We start from the raw sequence: 26,215 nt of genomic DNA on the forward strand, positions 1-26,215 counted from the left end.
GAAGTGGAAGTCTTCAAAAGTCTTTAAAAATAAATTTTAAGCCTTAGTAAAAATAACTCAAAAGCCTTATGTTCTACTGTTATAATGCAGAAAAAAATACACCTCTGGAGAGAATGAGCATAAAAAAAGGAACCAACTGAGAGGTAAAAGGATTTCTTCAAATTGAGTTAGAGTGTTTTATTTATTTATTTATTTTTAAGATTTTATTTATTTATTTGACAGAGACACAGTGAGAGAGGGAACACAAGCAGGGGGAGTGAGGGAGGGAGAAGCAGGCTTCCTGCAGATCAGGGAGCCCCATGCGGGGCTCGATCCCAGGACCCTGGGACCATGACCCAAGCCAAAGGCAGAGGCTTAACGACTGAGCCACCCAGGCGCCCCTTGAGTTAGAGTGTTTTAAAGGGGCATCAAGAAAAGGAACACAGTAGCACAAAGAACTCAATATTTGGTTTAATGGAAGTGATGTAGGGAGCAATGGGAAGTGATCTACTGATAATGAAAAATTCATAAAGGGGGATACTGTTGTAAAGAAATATACAGAATTTGGGGTGCCTGGGTGGCTCAGTCATTAAGCGTCTGCCTTTGGCTCAGGTCATGATCCCGGAGTCCTGGGATCGAGCCCCACATCGGGCTCCTTGCTTGGCGGGAAGCCTGCTTCTCCCTCTCCCACTCCCCCTGCGTGTGTTCCCTCTCTTGCTGTGTCTCTCTCTGTCAAATAAATAAATAATATCTTTAAAAAATTTTTTTACAGAATTTATAGTTTTCCTAAGTAAGTAAAATTATGTCTACTTCGTTAAATTTCTCTCTTATTACCATAGTAAGTGGTTTTTCTGCATAAGAACATAACAAGCTCCAGTTTGGAAATGGTAGTTGGTAACAATGCTAGGCTTCATATACTTGTGTGGCTATATTGACCTTTTAGCAGGCTTGGACTTTTATACGGTTTTCTGTTGATGATGTAGGAAAGAACATTAGGGTTCGAAGCCAATGGCCAAGAAAGAATTCTTGAGACATCTTTGGTGCAAAAAGTTGATTTTATTAAAGCACAAGGGCAGGACCCATAGGCAGGAGGAGCTGCTCTGGGGTCATGAGGAGCGGCCCATTATATATTTCCAAGTTGGGAGGGGGTTAGGGTTAGGGTAAGTCTCTAAGGAATTTTGGAAGCAAGATTTCCAGAACCTTGAGGGGGCTAGCTTTTGTTGGGAAAAGGTCATTTATGACTGTCTAATAAAACGTGAGTCATGAGACCCTTCAGATGTATATTGGTGGATCATATGCTTGGGTGATGATTGCCAACATGTATCTTGGGGGGTTTAGATATAAAGGAAGTTTCCGAAGGAATTTTTATATGTTAAAGTAGACTCATAGGGTCCTGGGGTTGGGCTAAGATTGTCTTTTGCCCTTAGCAAAGTATCAACATTGAAGCAGTTGAGTCCCTAGAGGAATGTCACTCTGCCTGTTTCAAGGACTTGTCAATGGGCTGTAGATAGTAAGGAAATTTAATCATTTTTTTAAAAAAAGATTTTATTTATTTATTTGACAGAGAGAGACAACCAAGAGAGGGAACACAAGCAGGGGGAGTGGGAGAGGGAGAAGCAGGCTTCCCGCGGAGCAGGGACCCCAATGCGGCGCTTGATCCCAGGACACTGGGATCATGACCTGAGCTAAAGGCAGACACTTAATGACTGAGCCACCCAGGCGCCCTGAAATTTAATCATTTTTCTTCTGCCTTTGTTTCTCACAACATTGACAGTATTTGTGGTTGGTGGATTTGGAGCCTAGACATGTCAGTCAGCTCAGTAACTGATCTGGTGTCGGAGGAGAGCACTGCCTTTGATCAAGTCAGGTGTGAAGCCAGCTGCACCCGCACTCCAGGCACTGGCCAACTCTCTGTAATGGCCAAATAGGAAATATTTTAAGCTTTTCAGGTCATATGGCCTCTGTAGCAGCTACTCCTTGTAGAGTGAAGCAGCCACAGACGATATGTGAACAAACGGGCCCAGCTGTGTTCCAGTGAAACTTCATGAATTCACACCGAACTTTGGAGTTTATATAATTTTCGCATGTCACAAAGTATTATTATTCTTCGGGTTTTTTCCCAACCACTTAAAAATGTAAAAGCCATTTCATCTCACAGGCCATATGAAAACAAGTGGTGGGGCAGCTTTGACCAGTGGGTAGTTTGCTGACCTCTACTCTCCAGACTTCCCACTTCTGTTACCATTTCATATTTTATTTTGTCAAGCGAATTCCACTCAGAACCAAGAGAAAAGTCTAAGATGCCTTCCTAATTGAAAAGTTCTTTGTTCTATTTCTTTGGGTATTTGTATTTTAGGCCTTATTTTTTAGGTGTATCATTTTAGTGTATCACTTTTAAAGCCCTTTCAGGCATTAGGGAGTATATGTGAAAACTATGAGTAGGGTTTTTAATTTTTAAATTAAAAAAATTAAAAACTTTTTTTTGTTGTTGTTGGGGCACCTGGGTGGCTCAGTCAGTTGAACGTCCAACCCTTAGTTTCAACGCAGGTCATGATCTCAGGGTCGTGAGGCTGAACCCTGCTTCTGGCTCTGTGCTCAGTGGGGAGACTGCTTGGGATTCTCTCTCTCCCTCTGCTCCTCCCCCCTGCTCGTGCTGTCTCTCTTTCTCTCTCTAAAATTAATAAACCTTAAAAAAATATATTTGTTTGTTTAAGGCCAGAAAAAAGGCTTTCCTGTTATCCTACTGCTTTGCTTAATTAAGAGCTAATATTTCTTAATATAATTGGTGCCTGATTAGGTTAAACTTTTAGATGTCAGTCTGTAAGAGTTTTGAACCAAAAAAACCAAAATAATTTATTGCCATTAACAGCTTTATCAAAGAAAAGCAAATCTACTGAATTCTTACGTATCCAAGCCTTAAGAAGAGTACACACAGATCTTTTCTCAATAGCAGAAGCTTTATTTTTGTAATTCATCTACACATACGCTGAGTTAACTTAAATATGCAGAACTGGTTATACTTCTTTGGCAGGAAGTAGAGATCTTAGGGTATCTTGTGACTGACTACCTCTTTCTTCTCGAATTATTGCTAGCAAACAGCAGCAGGAAAATCAGGTTGAGTTGTGTCATGTTGCCCTCCCAGGGAGGACTACACTTTTGGTCTTGTCATTTAAGTAAAGCCACCTGCTTCCCTTTCTTAAATCACAAGATTTTCAGATATTCCATTCCTGTACACAGAGACCAAGTGAAGAGGATTGAGTCCAAACCTTATCTTTGTAAATACCTTGGTCATTAAGAAGAGTTTTGAGTTTCAAAATTTTTTTCAGTTAGGAAAGAATTATTGCTGCTTCTTTCAGTAAGCAAACTGTATCACCCTGCAGATCAACAGTGACTGCTAGCTCAGGTCAACAACATTGGGTTATTGGCTATAGTCCTTAGATGTCCAGGAACCAAAACTACAAAGTCCCTGATCATGTATTAGGCATAAAGTATAAGGAGAATCAACTTTATCTTTTTTGTCAAGAAGTATAAACAATGTATCTTCTTCATTGGGTTGAATTGACTGATGGGTCAAAATAGTCTGTGCCCAACAGGCAGCCTTTTAGGACACTAGTTTGTGGTCTTCATTCATCATACTGGGTTGTGAGCTCCATGAGGACAGAGACTCTGCGTTACACTCTCAGTACCTCTCATTATTGAAATGTTATGGGATCTCTGTGATAGCCATTATGGCCACCGAAAGAAGCAGCATGCACACCTCTTGTCTCCAGAAATAGGCACTAGCTCAGTAATTGTTTAGCTGAGTCATGGGAAGCTTGTCTAGAGTCTCAAAGAGTAATTCTTCTTGCCGTATTTTTCATAGACTTTCCCAGCCATCTGTCCCACCCTTGCAGTTTGGCTCATTTCCCAAATTCAGATCCTCTGAACATTTTATAGTAGAAAATATGTGGTTGAAATATTACTACTTCTGCATGAAAATTCTATTTATGTTAAACCTATTAAACACTACTCTTAAATGAGTAGAAATGGTACATCCTGTTTCTGAAATTGTAAAAATGAACTTAAACTGCGTGAAGTTGATTTTAAAAAATATTACATTAGAAGATTAGAGAAATTATCACAACTCATACCATGCCATCATGGGGAATTAAAAAAAAATTAAAAAGATGTCATCCAAGACTAATCTTTTTCTAACAGAGCAGTAAAATGAGAAACTTAAAACTTAACATATTTAAATCTCAAAATAGAAGGGTAGCTTGACCTTGGAAAACCTTATTAGCAGATGCTTTACTACTTGGTTTTTGTTTTCCACTGGATGCCTGATGCTTGGCACATGTTAGGTCTCAAGTAAGAATATGAGACTATGTATTTTAAGAAGAAAAACAAAAATCAAGTAAAAGTTATAATATGGACTCATAGATCGGGACATGACTTTTTAGGATTTGGATCCAGTGTTATTTCCATGTAGTAACAGGGCCATTCTGGCCGTCACTGGACCAGGGGCACCTGGCATGGGCCATATTGATATCTCAGGGACCGCCTCCATTCTAAGGGAGGGAGCAAACCACCTTGTTTTACGGGAGTCCCGGTCTGAAATCACTGTCTTTTGGTAAACTTACTCTTAAATTTCTCTGTTGCCATAACTTTACCACCTGTAGGTGGTCATTCTGGTATGCAAATCCCCCCAAACCAGATGAGCTTTGTGAATAGATTAAGATTCAATAAACCACTGGAAGTGATCCCTGAAACCAGCTAGCTGCCCTGTACTCTCGTCTCCTGAGTGGCTGAACTCTGTCCCTGAACTCAGGCATTTCTAGTAACTGGGCTTCTGCTACCCAGACCTATGTACGTGCTTAAATATCTTGAATTCAATTTTTGATCTGGATTCCTCTTGGATTGATCTGTTCTGGCTTGAAAGGGACATTTATTAGTTTTCCTCTATATCTTTGGCTAGAATAGCTGAGTGTAGTAGATCACAAAATGGCCACAAATTGCTTCCATCCCTGTCTGCACACCTCTTTGCAGTATGACTTCGCTTCTCCCACTGCCTGACTCTGGGCTTGGCCACGGACTTGCACTGGCCAGTAGGAGAGATAGCAGATGTGATGCTAGCCCTGGAAGGCACCTGTGCCTTGAGAACTTACCTTCCTGCCATCCTCCACCCTGTCAATCAGTTCAGTGTGGACATCCAGACATGTGCCCAGCTGTCAGCCAGCACTAGCCAACCCCAGCACCAGCTGCTATATCAATGAGTGAAGCCATCCTCCTCCAACAGCCCCTAGCTAACGTGCCATCTGCCTGCGGCCTCATGTGTGAGCCCAGCTGAGTGCAGCCAAAATGACTAATTCCCAGGATTTTGGCAGTAGATGGGTTGATTACCAATATAGCGAGCTCTGGTCAGGTTCCTGTGGTTAGATTGCTATCTACTGATTCCAGGTTCTGAGGGTTCCTGGTTTTTGTCTTTCTACAGCCATCCTCTACTTGGAAAATTCCTCTTCTGTAGGAATTGATGCAGAACTATCGGTCCCAGTCCCTGTCTTAAGGCAATGTACCATATGAACTTTTACGGGGACACAGCATGCCCATTTTTTTCTGTATTATCTATGTCTGTTTTCACTCCACAATAAGGAGTTGCAACAGAGACCAAATGATCCACAAAGCCTAAAATATTTACTGTTCCCCCACCCAGGGAAATAGATCAGCAGTGTATGAGTAATAATTAACATGTCATGACATTTCAGGAGAAGTTGAGCAGGCCCAGTCAGACTGATAGCAATTGCTTTATTATCAGGTGAAATTTGAGCATAGATTGTATAGGCCAAACTCCAAGACTGTGGAAAACGTATGTCAGGTAGAAAAAAAAATATTATATTTCTGTACATTGGCAATACATCGATAGGAAACAGTAAAAAATTTGCTACAGTTACCAAAAATGTGAACAACCTAGGTATAAATAGAAGAACGTGTAACACATTCATGGAGAAATTTTCAAAATTTTATTGAATGACAGGAAATAAAACTACAATAAATGGAGAGACATGTACCCTATTTATGAGCAGGAGCCTGTCTTTGTGGTTTAATTGAAGCTCCCCTGAAGTGGGGTACAGGAAATGAGTTGACTAAACCTAACTGCACAGGAAAGTTCAGAAGGGATCTGAGGTACTGATGCCAAAATTTCACACCAACGGGCTATGGGTTCAGCCGGGTCATTCAGCCTCTTATCTGTGTGTTCACAGATCATGCTGTCACTTGGCTGTCACTAGGGCAGTTCAAATGATTGCTTCATTTCAATTATTTATTTTTCTTCCCAAACAGAAATAGTGTAGCTTTATCTGATTCGTAAAAGTTACATATGCTCATTGTACATTCAGAAAATTGGGGAGAAATCAGAATACTTTGCTGTCTCTGAATGGTGGGAATGAGTGACTATTGAGGAACATTTTGAGGATACATGCTTCTATCATGATCCGGCATGCTTCTGTGCATGTGGACTTCTGTCATGATCCGGCATGCTTCTGTGCATGTGGACTTCTGTCATGATCCGGCATGCTTCTGTGCATGTGGACTTCTGTCATGATCCGGCATGCTTCTGTGCATGTGGACTTCTATCATGATCCGGCATGCTTCTGTGCATGTGGACACGTGCATATTAACAGTGAAAGTAGGGCTGTGAAGGCTTATATAGTATAGGGTGTGGACTCATGAATGGTATGAATTCTGCTTTGTCTGGTTCGTGTCTCTCTGAGGTTTCAAACAATGACAAACAAATGAAAGTACATGTATTAACTGGGCCAAGGCTTGATACTCATGTGTAAACTTGAGTGAAATCTACAGACTTGAGGCTTACGCAGGCCCTCTGCTCCCCCTGAGTTTCTCCCACCCCCCAAGTCCCAGTGTCACCACCAGCCTGAGGGAAGAGAATTTCAGAGTGCCCCGGTGAGGAGGGGAGAAGCAGGGGCAGTGATGGCAGGGACCAAAGGGAGCAATGAGATCCCCAGCAATCCTGTGGGGCAAATGGAAAGAATTCTTTTTCTTTCCACAGTACATTTAAACTTCTAGACTTCACTGAGTGGTTTTCAAATTCAGGTCAGCAAAGGGGCTGGGCTGGTAACCTGTTGGGGAGAGAATGAAGTAGGAAGAGGTGGAGCCCTTGGCAAATTGGACCTAGCCTTTGGTGGAAGGCGTTCAAGACTTTAAAAACACTGTGCCATCAAGCAAAAGAAATCTGGGGCCACTCTTCAATGAAAACTTTTGTGTTCTATCCTTTTACCCCCACTTCAAAAACAGGAATGATTTGTAGGGTCCGCCTACGATCCCACTGCAGGAGATGGGCTGCACTGTCACACGTCTGTCCCCCACCTTCATATTGCAGTAACTGAATTCAGGATTTTTGTGGCTCTTCAATGATTCATCTTCCCGTGTGTAGTTAGAGTGGTGGATGGGGGTGCTCAGGAAGTCCAGCGTGGGATTCCAGAGCAGTGGAGCCAGGGTAAGGGACTGCAAGCAGCAGTGCCGTCTCTAAGTATCGGTGTCTGCATGGCTCCTTTCTTTGACTCTTCAGTTTGTCCAGAAAAGAATCTGCCAGTCTCCATCTAGCATTGTTGTTGCTGATCAAAGGAAAGTGCCTGGAAGGGTGTGTGTGTGTGTGTGTGTGTGTGTGTGTGTGTGTGTGTATGTATGGGGGGGGTTAGATTTTATTTATTTGAGAGAGAGAGCACACAAGCAAGGGGCAGGGGCAGAGGGAGAGGGAGAAGCAGACTCCCCACTGGACAGGGACCCTGATGTGGGGCTTGAGCCCAGGACCCTGAGATCATGACCTGAGCCAAAGGCAGACGCTTAACCAACTGAGCCACCCAGGTGCCCCAGGATTTCCTTCTTTTTAAAGACTGAATAATATTCCATTGTGTGTATAGACCACATTTTGTTTATCCCTTCATCCATTGATGGACATTTGAGTTGCTTCTACCTTTTGGCTAGTGTGAATAATGCTGCCGTGAACGTGGGTGTACAAATATCTCTTTTAAGTCCCTGCTTTCATTTCTTCTGAATATATATCCAGAAGTGGGATTTCTGGGTCTTGTGGTAATTCCATTTTTAATTTTTTGAGGAACCACCATACTGTTTGCCATAGCAGCTGCACGTGTTACAGTCCCAGTGGTAGTATACAAGGATTCCAATCTCTCCATTGTCTTTATCTTTTTAAAGTAATAAATGCTCCTTTTGAATAAAACTTCAAAAATAGAAATATGAAGAAATTAAAACCACCCATATTTTGCCCTACAGGGATAATTGTTAACATTTCCTTTTCTCCAATTTTAAATAAAAATTTATAAATTCACTGAAGTCAGGATGGAAATATTTTGACTTCTAGTGCTAGGCTGACCTCTGGAGGTAGAACTGGTATGCTGCAGGCACTTACTAAGGAGCTTTGAATGAGTGCTTTCTTAACTCTTAAACAGTGTAGGCTGCAACATTCTAGCATGTCTGAGGCTGCTGAAAACCCTACTGAGAGCCCTTTCTTTTCCAGGTATTTTTGTGTTAAGTTCTTCCAAAATACTCAATGAAAAATATCGGAACTGATCTAACTGGGATAAAACATTGCCAAATGGCTGGTTTTGATTTATGGGCATAGTTATTGAACTTGAGAACATGAGGGATTGTCTGAGTATGTCTAAAAGCTCCTCCAAACCTTTCATATGGTTTTCTCTTGGGATCCCTGCATAGCAGCGTTCTGGAGTTTGCAGCCATGCAGTGGTCCAGTGGGTTAATGTGTGACCAGGTCTCTCCCCTCATGCCCATGTCTTTTCCAGGGGCAGAAAGGGCCTCGAGGCCAAATTCCTTATGTAAATTCTTCATCCTGAGTGTAATCTGCATGAGGCCATTGGTGTGGTTATTCTGGCTACCACTTTCTGTCTCTTTTTCCTTTCTTTCTCCATAGGGACTATCCCTGGGAAGTCCATAGAACAGCAGCTCATCGAAGAAACAAGAGCCTCTTTTGTCGTCCCATCTGTTTGTTCTAATCTGACTCACTACATTGGGAAGAAAGGCTAAAAGTTTGCTTTGGCTTACTGCAGTATAAAGCAGGTGCTTTGAGCACATTAGCTACTCAAACATAATTCTCTCAAGGATGAAGTGGGTAATTATTGTGTTTTCAGGCTTTGGCATTTAAAAACCCTGTCTGAATTCAGTACAAAATAGTTCTGTGAGGTTGGCGGTTAAAAGAACTTTAATGTTTTGCTTATTTAAAAAATGACAAGAAGCACATATGTCAAGATTGGTGGTTGTTAGTTCTCAGTAGAAATATGGGCATGTTTATTTTTCTCTCTACTTTTAAAAGTAAGTTATGAAAACAAAGTCTTTCCAGAAAGGGAACAGGGCCACTATATTATGTTTCTCACTTGTTTCTATTTAATAACAAATACATTTAATTGAACAGAAATAATTTTTTGTTTGGTAGCTATAAACAGTCCTTCAGAGATATGAACATTTTTATTCTGGTTATATTTATGGGCAACGTAGTTAACATTTACCAGTGTTATTGGTCCCTAGGCTTAACCATTGCTGTAGGTCTAATTTATATAAATCATATAGTTTAAAACCAAGCAGTTTAGATATGTGACAATTTCCTTCAGCCAATAGTTCCATCTAATTTCTGAACAAAGTAGGTGCTAGGCCCTTTCAGGTTACAAGGTTAGAGGTACCCAGATGACACCTGTCTGTGGGGATGTATTGTGAGCCTCTTCAAGGAAGCAAGGGACCCTGGAAGCTATCCCTGCAGCTACATCACTGTTGCAGAAACAGGACATTGTTCAGGCGACATCTGAGCTTCTGATAGTCAGACAACAGCTCTGGTAACTTTCAGCGGTTCTGTGGAGGACGATTTCATAGCAGGTCCTTGTCTGAGGTCCTGCCTTTCTAAAGCCCACAATTGCGGTAACTCTACCCCTGGGCGTATGTCTATGGCTCCACGTACCCTTGACCAACCCACTTTGAGGGTCTTCATTTCAAACTGCCATGAGGGTTGAGCTAATCGATGGGCCATGTACCATGTGGCACAGGCTCCCCGTGGGCTGAACTCTGTTGGTAATGAAATCCTGGAAGGATTTGGTAGTTTTGTTAGGTACACCAGGGCTAACCAGATGGAAAACAGGAACCCTGTAGTCTTAAGTTCAAACTCAACAGGCTGGGGCTCTGGTGTTAGCAACATTCATAAAGGAGGGAATGGATGCAGACTCCTCTCTATTTTCTCCAGTAAATTGGCTACCTTGAATCTTCAGATTTTAAGCCAATAAATTGTGCCAATTAGTCCATAAATAAGTCCCACCAGACAGGATTTTTTTTTTTTTTTAATTGGGAGAACCATCACGGTTTAGTAGGAAGAGTGAGCAAAAGGAGGAGGTTTCTATTCAGTGTGTTTAAGGGAAGGAGTCAGAAGACTGGTTTCCATTCCACACAGAGCTAACACTTTTTGACCTGGAGTGAGTTTGTAACCAATGTGGGCCTTGATTTCTAAAGCATCAGAGTGAATAAGCTACATTAAATAAAAAAAGAAGCACTCTTTGTGTTTTGATGCATTTCAGAAATATATTGTTGTTTTTAAGGCTAAGTTTATTGGCTTCAGGTGGATTTAGGTATTATTTATATATGTAAGTTTATGTAATATTTATATAACAATAATTTATATAAATAATACATATATGTGTTTTTTCAAGTGGGCAAAGCTGGAAAAGAGAAGAGTAAGGCCTTACCAGTGGTAACTCTAAAAACCAGTATTTTTCTTTGCTACACATATGAACAAGAACGATGATGTAATCAATTAGCAATTGTGTGTTATAAATTCATGTGCATAGTAGGGATCATATTCGTATTTAATAACTTATTACTGAAATGGATATGGTCAGTATTTCTCTTTTATCATGAAATATGAAGTGCACATAATATCTAAGAATATTAGATTTTAAAGAAACAGTCTAGAGTTTAGTTTCTGGCAATATGGCAAAATAAGTATCCTGAAAGACCTTTCCACTTCAAAATACTTAAAAGGATTGAGTAAATTTATAGTTTATAATGCATAGCTGATCTGGCAAGAAAGTAATGGAAATTCTGAGAGGCCAAATTTGGGAGCACACATTCCAAGAGATATGTGAACGTCACAGCTGCTCTAAGATAATTGCCAATCTTGCTTTGGTTCTAACAGCAAACCTTAGTCTGTGTAAGATGGGGGATCAAATTGGAGACCCCCAAGTGAAGTTACTATTCAGAGGGTGACATTGTTGGTGAAAGGAGTAGTAGGAAAAAATAACTGGTCTGTATGTGGGGGCTTGTCTGTCTCGGCCTTGGTTCTGGGTGGAGGGGAGAAGGAGTTTCTCTGAGAATTTATAACCATAAACCAGCTGTCTAAGAGTTTGGGAACCCAAATTCATATTACCTGTGTGGTCTTATAAACTCTAATCCAAGAATTCAAATCGGTCCCTTGGTTAGTAATGTCTGCAGTGCCTGTCAGCAGGAAGATACATATCGTCTCCAGAATAATGTACCTGAAATCAAAGGCTCAAAGAATTCCCACAGAGTTCAGTGAACATCTGCTCACAACTAAAAATCCCCAAACACGTGAGAGACAAGGTTTTATGACCATAGTAAACTGGAAGTCAGATCTGAAGATATTATTTAGCATGGAATTCAGGAGATAAAGAGATGGATGATGTGAAAAAGTAGTTAAGAAATATGAATGATACAGAGAGGATGCCTAACATAGATCTCATTAGAGGTCTGAAAGATTTAGAGAGAATAGGGAGGAACAATTTAAGAAGATATAATGAATAAGACTTCATTTCAGTTGAAGACACGGATCCTCATATTCTGGAAGAACAAAGTGTCCTAAGCAGGATAAATAAAAAGGATATCTATATCTATATACATCACAGGGACACTACAAAACACCAAGGGACGTAAGAAAAGTCTTAAAAGTAGAGAGAAAAGACAGATTACCTATAAAAGAGTGACAAATTGACAACAAACTTTTCAATAGCTAGTGGAATTCAGAATATGGTGGAAAATTATCTGCGAAGTACAAAAAGCCAAACATAACCTAATTTTCTGATTTGAGGGAGCTTTAATAGATAAGTCCTCTCCGTTCTGTAAGCACAATTTTGGACAGTAATTTTACAGGAATTCTACATACATCACATATTCTAAAAGGGTTTTTTTGTTGTTTTTTTTTTGATGTAAGTGTAGTAGGTAGAACAGTGACTCCCCCAAAGATGTGCATGCCCTAATCCCCGGGATCTGGGACTATGTTACCTTACATGGCAATAGAGACCAGATGTGATTAAGTTGAGAATATGAATATGGGAGATTATCCAGATTGGCTCCATGTAATTACAAGGGTCCTTATCAGGAGAAGAGAGTGAGGAGAGCCGAAGAAGGAGGTGTGATGGAGATTGCAGAGGTTGGAGTGATGAGATTCCATGCTCTGAAATGGAAGAGGACCGTGAAGCCAAGGAAAATGGTGAGCGGGGAGCTCTAGGAGCTAGAAGAGGCAATGAGCAGATTTGCCTCTAGAGCCTCCAGAGGGCATGCAGCCTTGCTGATATTTTGATGTCAGTCTACTTGAGATTTCTGATCCCTGGAACTGTAAGATAATAAATTTGTATTGTTTAATCCACTAAGTTTGTGGTAATTTGTATAAAAGCAACAAGAAACAAATACAACAGCTTTATTGAGATATAATATATATGGCATATATTTGGCTCTTAAAGTGGTTTTTAGTACATTTACAGAGTTACATAACTCCAAAAATTTTCAAGAAATGGATCCAAAACATGAAATGAAAATTAAATGATCTTTGGATCGAGTGGTGCTTTCCTCACTGTGGTTATTTGAGTGAAGAAAGCGGACTGTGTTCAGGGAGGTTGGGGATCACTGCTGGTGCACAATCTCAGGATCCTCTAGGACAAGTAAACGTTCACTTTTCCTTCTTATCTTGGTAGGGCAACATTTTCTGGTAACTCTTTTTACTGTATTTCCCTCGATGGTGTTTAAAATATCTATTTTCTGCCATTTAAATCAGTTCTTTCTTGATTTTAGGTTATCAAACTTAGTCAATTTCTAATCTGTTGCTAAGATACCACACAATACTCTAGACAACTAATACAAACTTCTTGATAACTGGCTAAGAAACACACTTTGTTTTGTATATTTTCAGTAACTTTATAAACCTCTACTTCAAGGAATGTGTTACATGTAAAAATATTTTTCAAATGCTTGCTGACTGGGGGTAGTGGTCAGGGGTATTCAATTCCTAACATTGAGTTGTTCCAAGGAGGAACTTCTGCATGTGTGTCCTTAGGATCCTCTAAAATAAGGTAGCCATTCTCTGGCTTGATTTTAAGGTAGGTTTTTTTTTTTTTTTAAGTTAATATATTACAGATCTTCCAAATTATCTACATGACTACAATCTCAGATTTCTCCCTCTCCTTTAAAAAAATTTGGGTTCAGATCCCATGTGTGATGATGACCTGCAATAGAGTCTTTATGTTTGTTGACTCAGAAGCAGGAAAGACTTTGAATCTGCGTGATCATTTGTCGACTCATTATCTTTGCCATGGAGCTTCTTTTTGTTAAGTATAATAATCTGTTTGCATTTCAGCATATCTTTGTATTTTTTTTTTCAGTAACAGTAGTAAGAAAGTTTCTGTTCCTCAATTTGTAGCTAAAACAAAATCCAAGATACATAGTTTTAAGAAAGAGAAGAAACAAAAAACAATGAAAGCACAGCCCCTAACATCTGGAGCTGGCCCAGCCTGTTGGACATAAGTATTCTCACGAACACCCACCTCAGACAGAGTCACTCTTAGACCATGACAGAATGAGACAAAGCAAGACCATGTTTTAAATTTGTCTAAGCATAGACAAAAATGAGATCACTGTGCAACCCACAAATACTGAGCAGCCTTCTCTTGGCTAAAATGAATGACTGCTACTTCTTTGCTCATGACAGCTTTATCTTCAGTCTAGTCTGTCCTCCAAATATTTATGTTTATTGAGATACACAGTGTTCAAATTGCCTTCCCTTTCTACAGCATCCAATCCAGTGAAATCAGACCCTCAGATCCTCTTCTAAATCACCCAACCAAAGCTCAAATCCTGCTACAGGTTCTCCCTGACACTTTCTTACTGATACCCCACAGTTCCCCCTGCTGTGCATTCTCCCTCAATGCAGTGAGTAACAAACTTGACTTGTCCTACTGTAGGTGTGTTCCTGGTAGTCTTCGGCTGAAGATGTAAGCAGCTTAAAGATCAAAACCATGAACATGAAATGCTGTAAAAAATATTTGACTCACTGGCAGAAATTCACAGAATTTTTTGGAAAGCATAAATGTTGCTCCTTAGGCAACTGTGTGTGTGTGTTTGTATATGTTGTATGTGTTTATATTTATTTAATATGACTACATAATTTGTGAGGCCAAGTGCAAATGAAAATGTGGGGCCCTTTGCTCAATATTCGTTAAGCATTTTGAGACCGTGACAGCAGAGCATTAAACCCAGTGAGGGCCCTTCTGAGCACGGGTCTCTGACTGCACGGGTGACGCCCCATGAAGGCCCTGGTCCTGACTATGAGATACCTTCTTTCAATATTGTTCCCCAGGGATTGACAGAAGTGGGTGAAGAACTACTACTTTCCAATTTTACCTCATATTGGCCTTGCCTCATCTCTTCAAAAAACAAAAAGAAAAAAATTAATTGTGGTAAAATACACATGACATCAAATTTACTATCTTAATAATGTTTAAGCATACAGTTTAGTGACATCAAGTGCATTCTCACTGTCATACATCCATCTATCCCCAAAAGGTCATCTTGTAAAACTGAAACTCTGTACCCATTAAACCACAGGTACCCTCCTCCAGCCCTGGCAGCCCCCATTCCACTTTCTGTCTCTATGAATTTGACTATTCTAGGTACCTCATATAAGTGGAATCATACACCATTTGTCTGTTTGTGACTGGCTGTTTTCATTTGGTGTCATGTCCTCAAGTTTCATCCATGCTGCAGCATGTGACAGAATTTCCTCCCTTTTTTTTAAAAAAAAAAAAAAGATTATTTGAGAGGGAGAGAGAGCTCATGAGCAGGGGGGAGGAGCAGAGAGAGGGAGGAGCAGACTCCCTGCTGAGCAGAGAGCCCCTGATGCAGGGCTCTATCTGAGGACCTGAGATCCTGACCAGAGCCCAAGGCAGACACTTAACCAACTGAGCCATCCAGATGCCCCAATTTCCTGCCTTTTAAAGGCTGAATTCCATTCTATTGAATTCCATTGTATGTATCTGCCACATTTGTTTTCATCCATGTATGGACTTTGGGGTTGTTTCCATCTTTTGGCTGTTGTGAACAATGCTGCTATGAACATGAAGACACAAATATCTGTTTGAGTATCTGCTTTCATTTTGGGGAGGGTATTAACAGAATTGGAATTGGGATCATATGGTAGGTAGTTCTCTTTTTGACTTTTTGAGAAACCATCGAACTGTTTGCCACAGTGACCTCCCCCTTTACTTTTCCACCAACACTGTACATCCTCACTAACTCTTGGTTTACTTTCTATTTTTTTCATCCTGATGGGTGTGAAGTGGTAGGTATATATATCATTTTGGTTTTGATTTGCATTTCCCTAGGGATTCGTGTTTACCTTTGTTTTTAAGTTTGCTTTCAGATACTCACAGGGTCACTTTTCTTTCTAGAAAAGAGATGAAGTTTCTGGAGCAGTCAGGTTCTCTGAAAGGCTCCCTGAGTGCTGAAGAGCAGGGGTCACTCATCAGTGGTTGTTTGACTATGCAAGCAGCGGCAGAGGGCGCCATGCACATTCAGGTGAGTTGATACTGCGCTTAGTCTCAAGGGCTTGAAGAGCTTGTCTTCCAACCTCCTTGGAAGAGCAGGGGAGATAAAAGGCAGTTGCAGGGTGTGGGCATCTTGTACCCTGAATGTCAGGATTATGTTTTATGTGATAAGAAGCATTGTTTCAAAACATCTATATGGGCTCTCATCAAACTACTGTGATTGATTAAATACTGTCTTTCAGAGGTGTTAGAATTTTGAACAGAAATAGGGTTTTCTGGACAGCTAAAACTTTTTCTATTGAATGAGAGATTATATTTTTGTTCTCATATATAATTGAGGAAAAATTTAAAAGAAATCATCAGTCGTTGGGCGTCTGCCTTCGGCTCGGGTCATGATCCTGGGGTCCTGGGATCGAGCCCTACATCGGGCTCCTTGCTCGGCGGGAGGCCTGCTTCTCCCTCTCCCACTCTCCCTCCTTGTGTTCCTTCTCTCACTGTGTCTCTCTCTGTCCAATAAATAAATAAAATCTTTAAAAAATAAATAAAATAAATCATCTGAAATAAACCCTTTCATTTCTTGTAACATTTGCGTGTAACTTTTCCAACAACTGTATTTAAAAGAAGAACTCCTTGGGCACTGTTTGCACAGCAGAGAAAGCTGCAGCCAGGCTCTTCGGGGGCTGTGCCTGCAGCGTGGTGCCTGCTGGGTCAGAACCCGTCCCTCCTGGAGCTCCTGTGTCTGTAGACAGTTCCTGCCCCTATTTAAGAACCCAGATGTATAAATTTGTCTTTTTAAAAATGTTACACTTACTGCCATAAGGTTTAAGCGGATTTACCTAAAACTGAAAGAAGCATCACTCTTGATACCCCTCCTTGGTATCATGTGTTGTGAGGCTTGCACGTTTCTGTTGATTCAGTGTTGCACATTTCATGTTGTTTCTGTGATGACATTCTAGCTGAGAATTTGGGAGCAAACCAAAAAGACTGAGTGTGTTTTATGGTCAGCTGCTGCTCTGAGATTGAGGTCAAATACAGTTAATTGAGGTTCTCTGTCTTTGTAGCTCTAAAATTTCTCTAGTTTGTTTAACAAACACGTGTCAAATGGAAAATAAGAAGAGGACTGGATACATAAGATAGGTCAATTCTGTATCTCTTTTGCATATTTTCATGTCTGTCTCTCATTTGGTGAAGACTATAAAACTGGGGAGTCTTACGAGGGATCAGAGGGCTCCTCTTGGGAGCTTTCCAGTGCCATCTCTTTCCACCCTTGCAGTGCTGCTGACTGCTGTCGGGGGGGCCTCACTTTTGCCAGTGTGAGCTCAGCAGAGAAGGTTCTTCACATGCATTTTGTTTCTAAGGAAAGTGTATGCTTCTTATGCTGATCCTGCTGGAGGAGGAAAAACAATTTGGATTTTGTGGCCCCTGACATTAGCAAGGACCTGTGGCAACTGCCTGCCATGGAGGTGGTGGTTGAGGGCACAGACTTTTAGTCAAGTGGACTTTGCATTGAGCAGCTGTGTGCCCTTGTGAGTTTCTCAACTTTTAAGTCCCACTTCCTCATCTGGATAATGGGCATAATACCCAGTGCACCGGGTGGTTGTGAAGAAAACCATCCATGCTCACATCTAAGGTCACCCTCATCGAAGGCAAACCTCCATTTTTCCAACAAGAAGATTAAAAAAAAATTCTTTTTGGGGTGAATTTGATATATAATATTTACATGATACATAATAAAATATTACAATTACATATATGATGTGATCTGAAATAGGAATATGTAACACATTACCAAGATATTTTTACATTCCCATTTCACAAAACACTTTTTAAAAAAATTTAAAGATTTTATTTCTATATTTGAGAGAGAAAGTGAGAGAGAGAGAGCATGAGAAAGGGGAGGGGCAGAGGGAGAGGGACAAGCGGACTCCCCGCTGGGCGCAGAGCCAGTTGAGGCCATGTGACTGACAGGACATGGGGCTTGATGCGGGGCTCGATCCAGGACCCTGACATCATTACCTGAGCCGAAGTCAGACACTTAACCAACTGAGCCACCCAGGCGCCCCAGAACACTTCTGTTCAAACCCTTAACGGTCATCTCTGACTCTGGTGTCTTTATCTTCAATAGAGAGCTATTTTTGAGTCTCCTTTCTAGGCAGAGTTTTCCAGAGCACATCATTGTTGCTTTCCTGAGATGTTGTGCAGAGCTTTTTTTAACCCACATATGACATGGCATTAGAAGTTTTATCTCTAGCCTCAGCTACTAATTCTCAAACCTTCAGGTGTTTTTTTTTCTCTGTAGTGGTATACTTGTGGTTCCTCAACATAACAACTGGCTATGTTACTTTTTTTGTTTTAAAATGATCTTTATAAAGTTTATTTCCAAATTTCCCAGCACTAGCAATTATGAAATCATGCTGTAGGAATAATTCAAATGTCTATGTTAAATTTCTTTGTCTCCTGGTCCCATTTGAAAAAATAGATTTTATCAGATGATTTCTATGCTAGCATGATTGAATTAGTTCAGAAGAATGTGTCTTCCCCAAACAGTATATTATTTTTCAAAAAAGGAGATACCTTCATAATAGAACTTTATAATGACTTGAATATAAGGCAAGTCTTTTATGGAATAACTTTTGGGGAATATTCTAAGTTATAATGCATGTAAAATGCTTAGTCACAGCACTTGGCACATAGAAAATGCTTAAAAAATTGATAAAATAAGTAATTTTATAAAGTGACCATTTGTATACAATTTTGAAAATAAATGATTTGGGGCAATATATGTTGTTCTATGCAAAGTATTGAAAATTGCTCTTTAAGGTCTGTCTTTATAGATTGAATGTATTTACATGACATTTACATGTTGAGCAGCATCTATTATGCAGAACAACACTGAGTCAGGCAGTGTAGGGAGAGGAATATAGAAAAGACGATGCAAACTCCACTAAGTTTTAATTCCTATAAGAGATTATGTTGTTCAGAAATTACTTGTACCTCTAGTCCCACAAAGAGTAATGGAGAGGGGCACAGATCTGAGTTGGAGGCTTTGGGAAGGTTTGATGACGGTAGGATTTGAGCCTGCTTTGGCCTTTGACAAGTTGATTTTGGGGGATGAGGTGGGGACAGTGTCTCAGAAAGAGACGAACAGAGGATGAGAGGTGCCTGTGAGTATGTTTGAGGCAAGCAGAGTAGAATGGTGAGGCTGAGTCACAGGGCAGTTGGAGAGGTGGAAGTAGAAGCTAAGTGGGGAATGCTTGGAATGCCAAACTGAAGACTTACCTAGATGAAATGAGTTAACCTTTATAAAATGCTTGGAGTAATGCACATAAGAGCCCTGTTTAAGTGTTCTCTTAAAGAAATAAAGAGTTTGGGTTTCATTCTATATCCTGATTAGAATCCTCCAAGGAAGGTGTTCAATAGGACAGTGAAACTAATCAGAAGGAAGAATGGGTAAGAGAAAAAAAACTTAATTGTCTGCTGAAATGTGGGAGCATACAAGAATGTTTGTGAATTAACAAATGAGCAAAACCACGTTGCTTGCCACACAGTTGTTCAACTACAGAAGTCCCACTGTAGGATTTACTGAGTCCCCAAGGATCAAAGCCCCAGAAATGTGAGTGTAACTTTCTGTGGTAGATTTGTCTTCTACCCAAACCCCAGAGGGCGGGAGCATGGATCAGAAAGTTCCTTAATTGTCTACTGAAATGTGGGAGCATACAAGAATGAAACCTGAATTTCTAGAACTTAGCGCAATTTGGTAATCAGATCTTGCCTAGCAAGAAAATCGACTATGCTGGAAAAATAAGTTTATTCTGAAAAGCCTGTTTAAAGCTTTGACTGACTCTGAAAGAGCATTAAGACTCATTAGCTGTGATACAGAGCCTTTATCTGATCTCTGGAATTTAAGACTTGAGATTGAAGTAGCTGGTAGGAGCCATGGGAAAGGCTTATAGAATTAGGGAGTTTAAATGACTTTCCTTATACAAAATCAAGGACAACTGCTGAAATCTGGAAGTAAAAATTATATCATCTGTGTGGATAAGGAGAATTTACATCTGAACCTTACCTTTAAAATTTAGAGGATGCTAGTCATTCTGATGAGGGCTGTCAGTAATTATAGGATGCAGTATTCATAAACACTAACACCACTTTTAAATTTATGTTTTCTTAAAGGATGGGAGCTTCTTGGACTTTTGGTCTTGATTCACTGAGGCTGGATGAGGGTGTGGGTGTGGGGGGCTTATGTAGCGAAGGGCACATGGGGCAGCCAACACTGAGAACATACAGGAGTGTACGTGGAAATTTGAATTTCATTTTTCCTATTCTGTGTACTTTTTTTAAAGAAAAATTTGTAAAATCAGGTTTATTGAGGTACAGTTTACATATAATAAAATTCCCTAGTTTTAGTGACCAGTTCTGTGTGTTTTGACAAGTGCATGTAATGATGCACTGTCCACTATCACATTCAAACTTAAGAACATTTCCATTACTGCACAGAATGCCCTCCTCCTTGTGGTCAGTCTCCTCTCCACTTCCCTAGGCCCAAGCAAACAGGCATCTGTTTTTTTGTCCCTACACTTTTGCCTTTTCCATAATATTCCAAATATTTCCCGATTTCCCTTATGACCTGTAGTTTCACTCATGGATTAAGGAAAAGTGGGTTGTTTAGCATACAAATCTGGGGGAGTTTTCCAGATATCTTTCTGTTATTAATTTCTAGTCTAATTCCATTATGATCCCAAAACATACTTTACAAGATTTCTATTCTCTTTATTTATTGAGGTGTGTTTTATGATCCAGCATATGGTCTCTTTTGGTGAATATTCTATGTGAGGTAGAAAAAAATGTGTAAGAGGGTTCCCATTTCACGACATCCTCGCCAATACCTATTGTTCCTTGTGTTGTTGATTTTAGCCGTTCTGACAGATGTGAGGTGATATCTTACAGTTTTTTTTAACATAAAATTTACTTTTTTAAAATTTTTTATTGTTAATGTTAATCACCATATATTACATCATTAGTTTTTGATGTAGTGTTCCATGATTCATTGTTTGTGCATAACACCCAGTGCTCCACGCAGAATGTGCCCTCTTTAATACCCATCACCAACCTAACCCATCCCCCTGGTTGGGAGACGAACCATGAGAGACGATGGACTCTGAAAAACAAACTGAGGGTTCTAGAGGGGAGGGTTCCCTCAGTTTGTTTTTCAGAGTCCATCCGCTCTCATGGTTTGTCTCCCCCTCTGACTTACTCCCCTTCATTCTTCCCCTCCTGCTATCTTCTTGTTTTTCTTAACATATGTTGCATTATTTGTTTCAGAAGTACAGATCTGTGATTCAACAGTCTTGTACAATTCACAGCGCTCACCATAGCACATGCCCTACCCAATGTCTATCACCCAGCCACCCCATCCCTCCCACCCCCCACCACTCCAGCAACACTCAGTTTGTTTCCTGAGATTAAGAATTCCTCATACGTGGAGGTCATATGATACATGTCTTTCTCTGATTGACTTATTTCACTCAGCATAACACGCTCCAGTGCCATCCACATCATTGCAAATGGCAAGATCTCATTCCTTTTGATGGCTGCATAATACTCCATTGTGTATATATGTATATATACCACATCTTCTTTATCCATTCATCTGTCAGTGGACATCTTGGCTCTTTCCACAGTTTGGCTATTGTGGAAGCTCTATTTTCAACTGTTTGAGGAACCTCCATACTGTTTTCCAGAGTGGTTGCACCAGCTTGCATTCCCACCAACAGTGTAGGAGGGTTCCCCTTTCTCCACATCCCCGCCAACATCTGTCGTTTCCTGACTTGTTAAGTTTAGCCATTCTGACTGGTGTGAGGTGGTATCTCATTGAGGTTTTGATTTGGATTTGGATTTCCCTGATGCCGAGCGATGTTGAGCACTTTTTCATGTGTCTGTTGGCCATTGGATGTCTTCTTTGGAAAAATGTCTGTTCATGTCTTCTGCCCATTTCTTGATTGGATGATTTGTTCTTTGGGTGTTGAGTTTGATAAGTTCTTTATAGATTTTGGATACTAGCCCTTTATCTGATATGTCATTTGCAAATATTTTCTCCCATTCTGTCGGTTGTCTTTTGGTTTTGTGGACTGTTTCTTTTGCTGTGCAAAAGCTTTTTATCTTGATGAAATCCCAATAGTTCATTTTTGCCCTTGCTTCCCTTGCCTTTGGCGATGTTTCTAGGAAGAAGTTGCTGCGGCTGAGGCCGAAGAGGTTGCTTGCTACCTGTGTTCTCCTTTAGGATTCTGATGGACTCCTGTCTCACGTTTAGGTCTTTCAACCATTTGGAGTCCATTTTTGCGTGTGGTGTAAGGAAATGGTCCAGTTTCATTCTTCTGCATGTGGCTGTCCAATTTTCCCAACACCATCTGTTGAAGAGACTGTCTTTTTGCCATTGGACATTCTTCCCTGCTTTGTCAAAGATAAGTTGACCATAGAGCAGAGGGTCCATTTCTGGGCTCTCGATTCTGTTCCATTGATCTATGTGTCTGTTTTTGTGCCAGTACCATACTGTCTTGATGATGACAGCTTTGTAATAGAGCTGGAAGTCCGGAATTGTGATGCCGCCAACTTTGCTTTTCTTTTTCAACATTCCTCTGGCTATTCAGGGTCTCTTCTGGTTCCATACAAATTTTAGGATTCTTTGTTCCATTTCTTTGGAAAAAAGTGGATGGTATTTTGATGGGGATTGCATTGAATGTGTAGATTGCTCTAGGTAGCATTGACATCTTCACAATGTTGGTTCTCCCAATCCATGAGCATGGAACATTTTTCCATTTCTTTGTGTCTTCCTCAATTTCTTTCATGAGTATTTTATAGTTTTCTGAGTACAGATCCTTTGCCTCTTTGGTTAAATTTATTCCTAGGTATCTTATGGTTTTGGGTGCAATTGTAAATGGGATCGACTCCTTGATTTGTCTCTCTTCTGTCTTGTTGTTGGTGTATAGGAATGCTAATGATTTCTGTGCATTGCTTTTATATCCTGCTACTTTACTGAATTCCTGTATGAGTTCTGGCAGTTTTGGGGTGGAGTCTTTTGGGTTTTCCACATACAGTATCATATCATCTGCAAAGAGTGAGAGTTTGACTTCCTCTTTGCCGATTTGGATGCCTTTGATTTCTTTTTGTTGTCTGATTGCTGTGGCTAGGACTTCTAACACTATGTTGAATAGCAGTGGTGAGAGTGGACATCCCTGCCGCGTTCCTGACCTTAGGGGAAAAGCTCTCAGCTTTTCCCCATTGAGAATGATATTCGCTGTAGGTTTTCATAGATGGCTTTTATGATATTGAGGTATGTACCCTCTATCCCTATACTCTGAAGAGTTTTGATCAAGAAAGGATGCTGTACTTTGTCAAATGCTTTTTCTGCATCTGTTGAGAGGATCATAGGATTCTTGTTCTTTCTTCTGTTAATGTATCACGTTGATTGATTTGCGGATGTTGAACCATCCTTGTAGCCCAGGGATAAATCCCACTTGGTCGTGGTGAATAATCCTTTTAATGTACTGTTGGATCCTATTGGCTAGTATTTTGGTGAGAATTTTTGCATCCATGTTCATCAAGGATATTGGTCTGTAATTCTTCTTTTTGAGGGGGTCTTTGTCTGGTTTTGGGATCAAGGTAATGGCGGCCTCATAAAATGAGTTTGGAAGTTTTCCTTCCATTTCTATTGTTTGGAACAGTTTCAGGAGAATAGGTATTAATTCTTCTTTAAATGTCTGATAGAATTCCCCTGGGAAGCCATCTGACCCTGGGCTTTTGTTTCTTGGGAGATTTTTGATGACTGCTTCAATTTCCTTAGTGGCTATAGGTCTGTTCAGGTTTTCTATTTCTTCCTGGTTCAATTTTGGTAGTTGATACATCTCTAGGAATGCACCCATTTCTTCCAGGTTATCTTAATTTGCTGGCATAGAGTTGCTCATAATATGTTCTTAGAATTGTTTGTATTTCTTTGGTGTTGGTTGTGATCTCTCCTCTTTCATTCATGATTTTGTTGATTTGGGTCATTTCTCTTTTCTTTTGGATAAGTCTGGCCAGGGGTTTATCAATCTTGTTAATTCTTTCAAAGAACCAGTTCCTAGTTTCGTTGATCTGTTCTGCTGTTCTTTTGGTTTCTAGTTCATTGATTTCTGCTCTGATCTTTATGATTTCTCTTCTCCTGCTGGGTTTAGGCTTTATTTGCTGTTCTTTCTCCAGCTCCTTTAGGTGTAGGGTTAGGTTGTGTATTTGAGACCTTTCTTGTTTCTTGAGAAAGGCTTGTATTGCTATATACTTTCCTCTCAGGACTGCCTTTGCCGTATCCCAAAGATTTTGAACAGTTGTGTTTTCATTTTCATTGGTTTCCATGAATTTTTTTAATTCTTCTTTAATTTCTTGGTTGACCCATTCATTCTTTAGTAGGATGCTCTTTAGCCTCCATGGATTTGAGTTCTTTCCGACTTTCCTCTTGTGATTGAGTTCTAGTTTCAAAGCATTGTGGTCTGAAAATATGCAGGGAATAATCCCAGTCTTTTGGTACTGGTTGAGACCTGATTTGTGACCTAGGATGTGATTATTCTGGAGAATGTTCCATGGGCACTAGAGAAGAATGTGTATTCCGTTGCTTTGGGATGGAATGTTCTGAATGTGTCTGTGAAGTCCATTTGGTCCAGTGTGTCATTTAAAGTCTTTATTTCCTTGTTGATCTTTTGCTTAGATGATCTGTCCATTTCAGTCAGGGGGGTGTTAAAATCCCCCACTATTATTGTATTGTTGTCAATGTGTTTTTTCACTTTTGTTATTAATTGCCTTATATAATCGGCTGCTCCCATGTTAGGGGCATAGATATTTACAATTGTTAGATCTTCTTGTTGGATAGACCCTTTAAGTAGGATATAGTGTTCTTCCTCATCTCTTATTACAGTCTTTGTTTTAAAATCTAATTTGTCTGATACAAGGATTGCCACCCCAGCTTTCTTTTGGTGTCCATTCGGATGGTAAATGGTTTTCCACCCCCTCACTTTCAATCTGGGGTGTCTTTCGGTCTAAAATGCGTCTCTTTCAGACAGCATATTGATGGGTCTTGTTTTTTAATCCAATCTGACAGCCTGTGTCTTTTGATTGGGGCATTGAGCCCATTTACATTCAAAGTAACTATTGAAAGGTATGAATTTAGTGCCATTGTATTGCCTGTAAGGTGACTGTTACTGTATATTGTCTGTGTTCCTTTCTGATCTATGCTGCTTTTAGGCTCTCTCTTTGCTTAGAGGACCCCTTTCAATATTTCTTGGAGGGCTGGTTTCGTGTTTGCAAATTCCTTTAGTTTTTGTTTGTTCTGGAAGATTTTGATCTCTCCTTCTATTTTCAATGACAGCCTAGCTGGATATAGTATTCTTGGCTGCATATTTTTCTCATTTAGTGCTCTGAAGATATCTTGCCTGTCCTTTCTGGCCTGCCAGGTCTCTGTGGATAGGTCTGTTGCCAAGCTAATATTTCTACCATTGTAGGTTACATATCTCTTCTCCCGAGCTATTTTCAGGATTTTCTCTTTGTCTCTGAGACTCGTAAGTTTTACTATTAGATGTCGGGGTGTTGACCTATTATTATTGATTTTGAGAGGGGTTCTCTGTGCCTCCTGGATTTTGATGCCTGTTTCCTTCCTCACATTAGGGAAGTTCTCTGCTATTATTTGCTCCAATATACCTTCTGCCCCTCTCTCTTTCTTCTTCTTCTGGGATCCCAATTATTCTAATGTTATTTCGTCTTATCATATCACTTATCTCTCGAATTCTGCCCTCGTGATCCTGTAGTTGTTTATCTCTCTTTTTCTCAGCCTCTTTCTTTTCTATCATTTGGTCTTCTATATCACTGATTCTCTCTTCCGCCTCATTTATCCTAGCAGTTAGTGCCCCCATTTTTGATTGCACCTCATCAATAGCCTTTTTGATTTCGAGTTGGTTAGATTTTAGTTCTTTTATTTCTCCAGAAAGGGTTTCTCTAATAACTTCCATGCTTTTTTCAAGCCCAGCTAGTATCTTTAAAGTCATGATTCTGAACTCTAGGTCCGACATCGTACTAATGTCCGTATTGAGTAGGTCCCTGGCTGACGGTACTACCTCTTGTTCTTTTTGCTGAGGTGATTTTTTTCGTCTTGTCATTTTGTCCAGAGGAGAATAGATGAATGAGAGAACAAAATGCTACCAGGTTAACAACGTCCCCAACAAATATACTGTATATAAATCAGAAAAGACCTGAAACCAGGCAAGAGAAAGGGAAGGAAAGAAAAAAAAAGATAAAAACAAAAACAGAACAATACAAAAAAAGCAGAATATGATCAAATATGATCAGGCTAGTGCATAGATCAGTGCCACACACTAGATTTTGGG

At 40.1% G+C, this 26,215-nt stretch overlaps 1 protein-coding gene across 2 annotated transcripts in view; it reads left to right on the top strand.

Moving 5' to 3' along the window:
- Positions 1-26,215, top strand: part of CRYL1 (crystallin lambda 1) — a 149,329-nt gene that overhangs the window by 21,840 nt on the left and 101,274 nt on the right. For both annotated transcript variants that reach the window (XR_012378841.1, XM_025875210.2), the window contains exon 3: positions 15,717-15,843. Coding sequence is in view for 1 of the 2 variants with exons in the window: in XM_025875210.2 (XP_025730995.1) it covers positions 15,717-15,843 (127 nt within the window). In the remaining variant the exon portion in view is untranslated. The remainder of the gene's footprint in view (positions 1-15,716; positions 15,844-26,215) is intronic.

This window comes from Callorhinus ursinus, unplaced genomic scaffold (assembly GCF_003265705.2).
Source record: "Callorhinus ursinus isolate GAN/ISIS: 27379988/994484 unplaced genomic scaffold, GSC_fseal_2.0 scaffold7, whole genome shotgun sequence".
Classification (NCBI taxonomy): domain Eukaryota; kingdom Metazoa; phylum Chordata; class Mammalia; order Carnivora; family Otariidae; genus Callorhinus; species Callorhinus ursinus.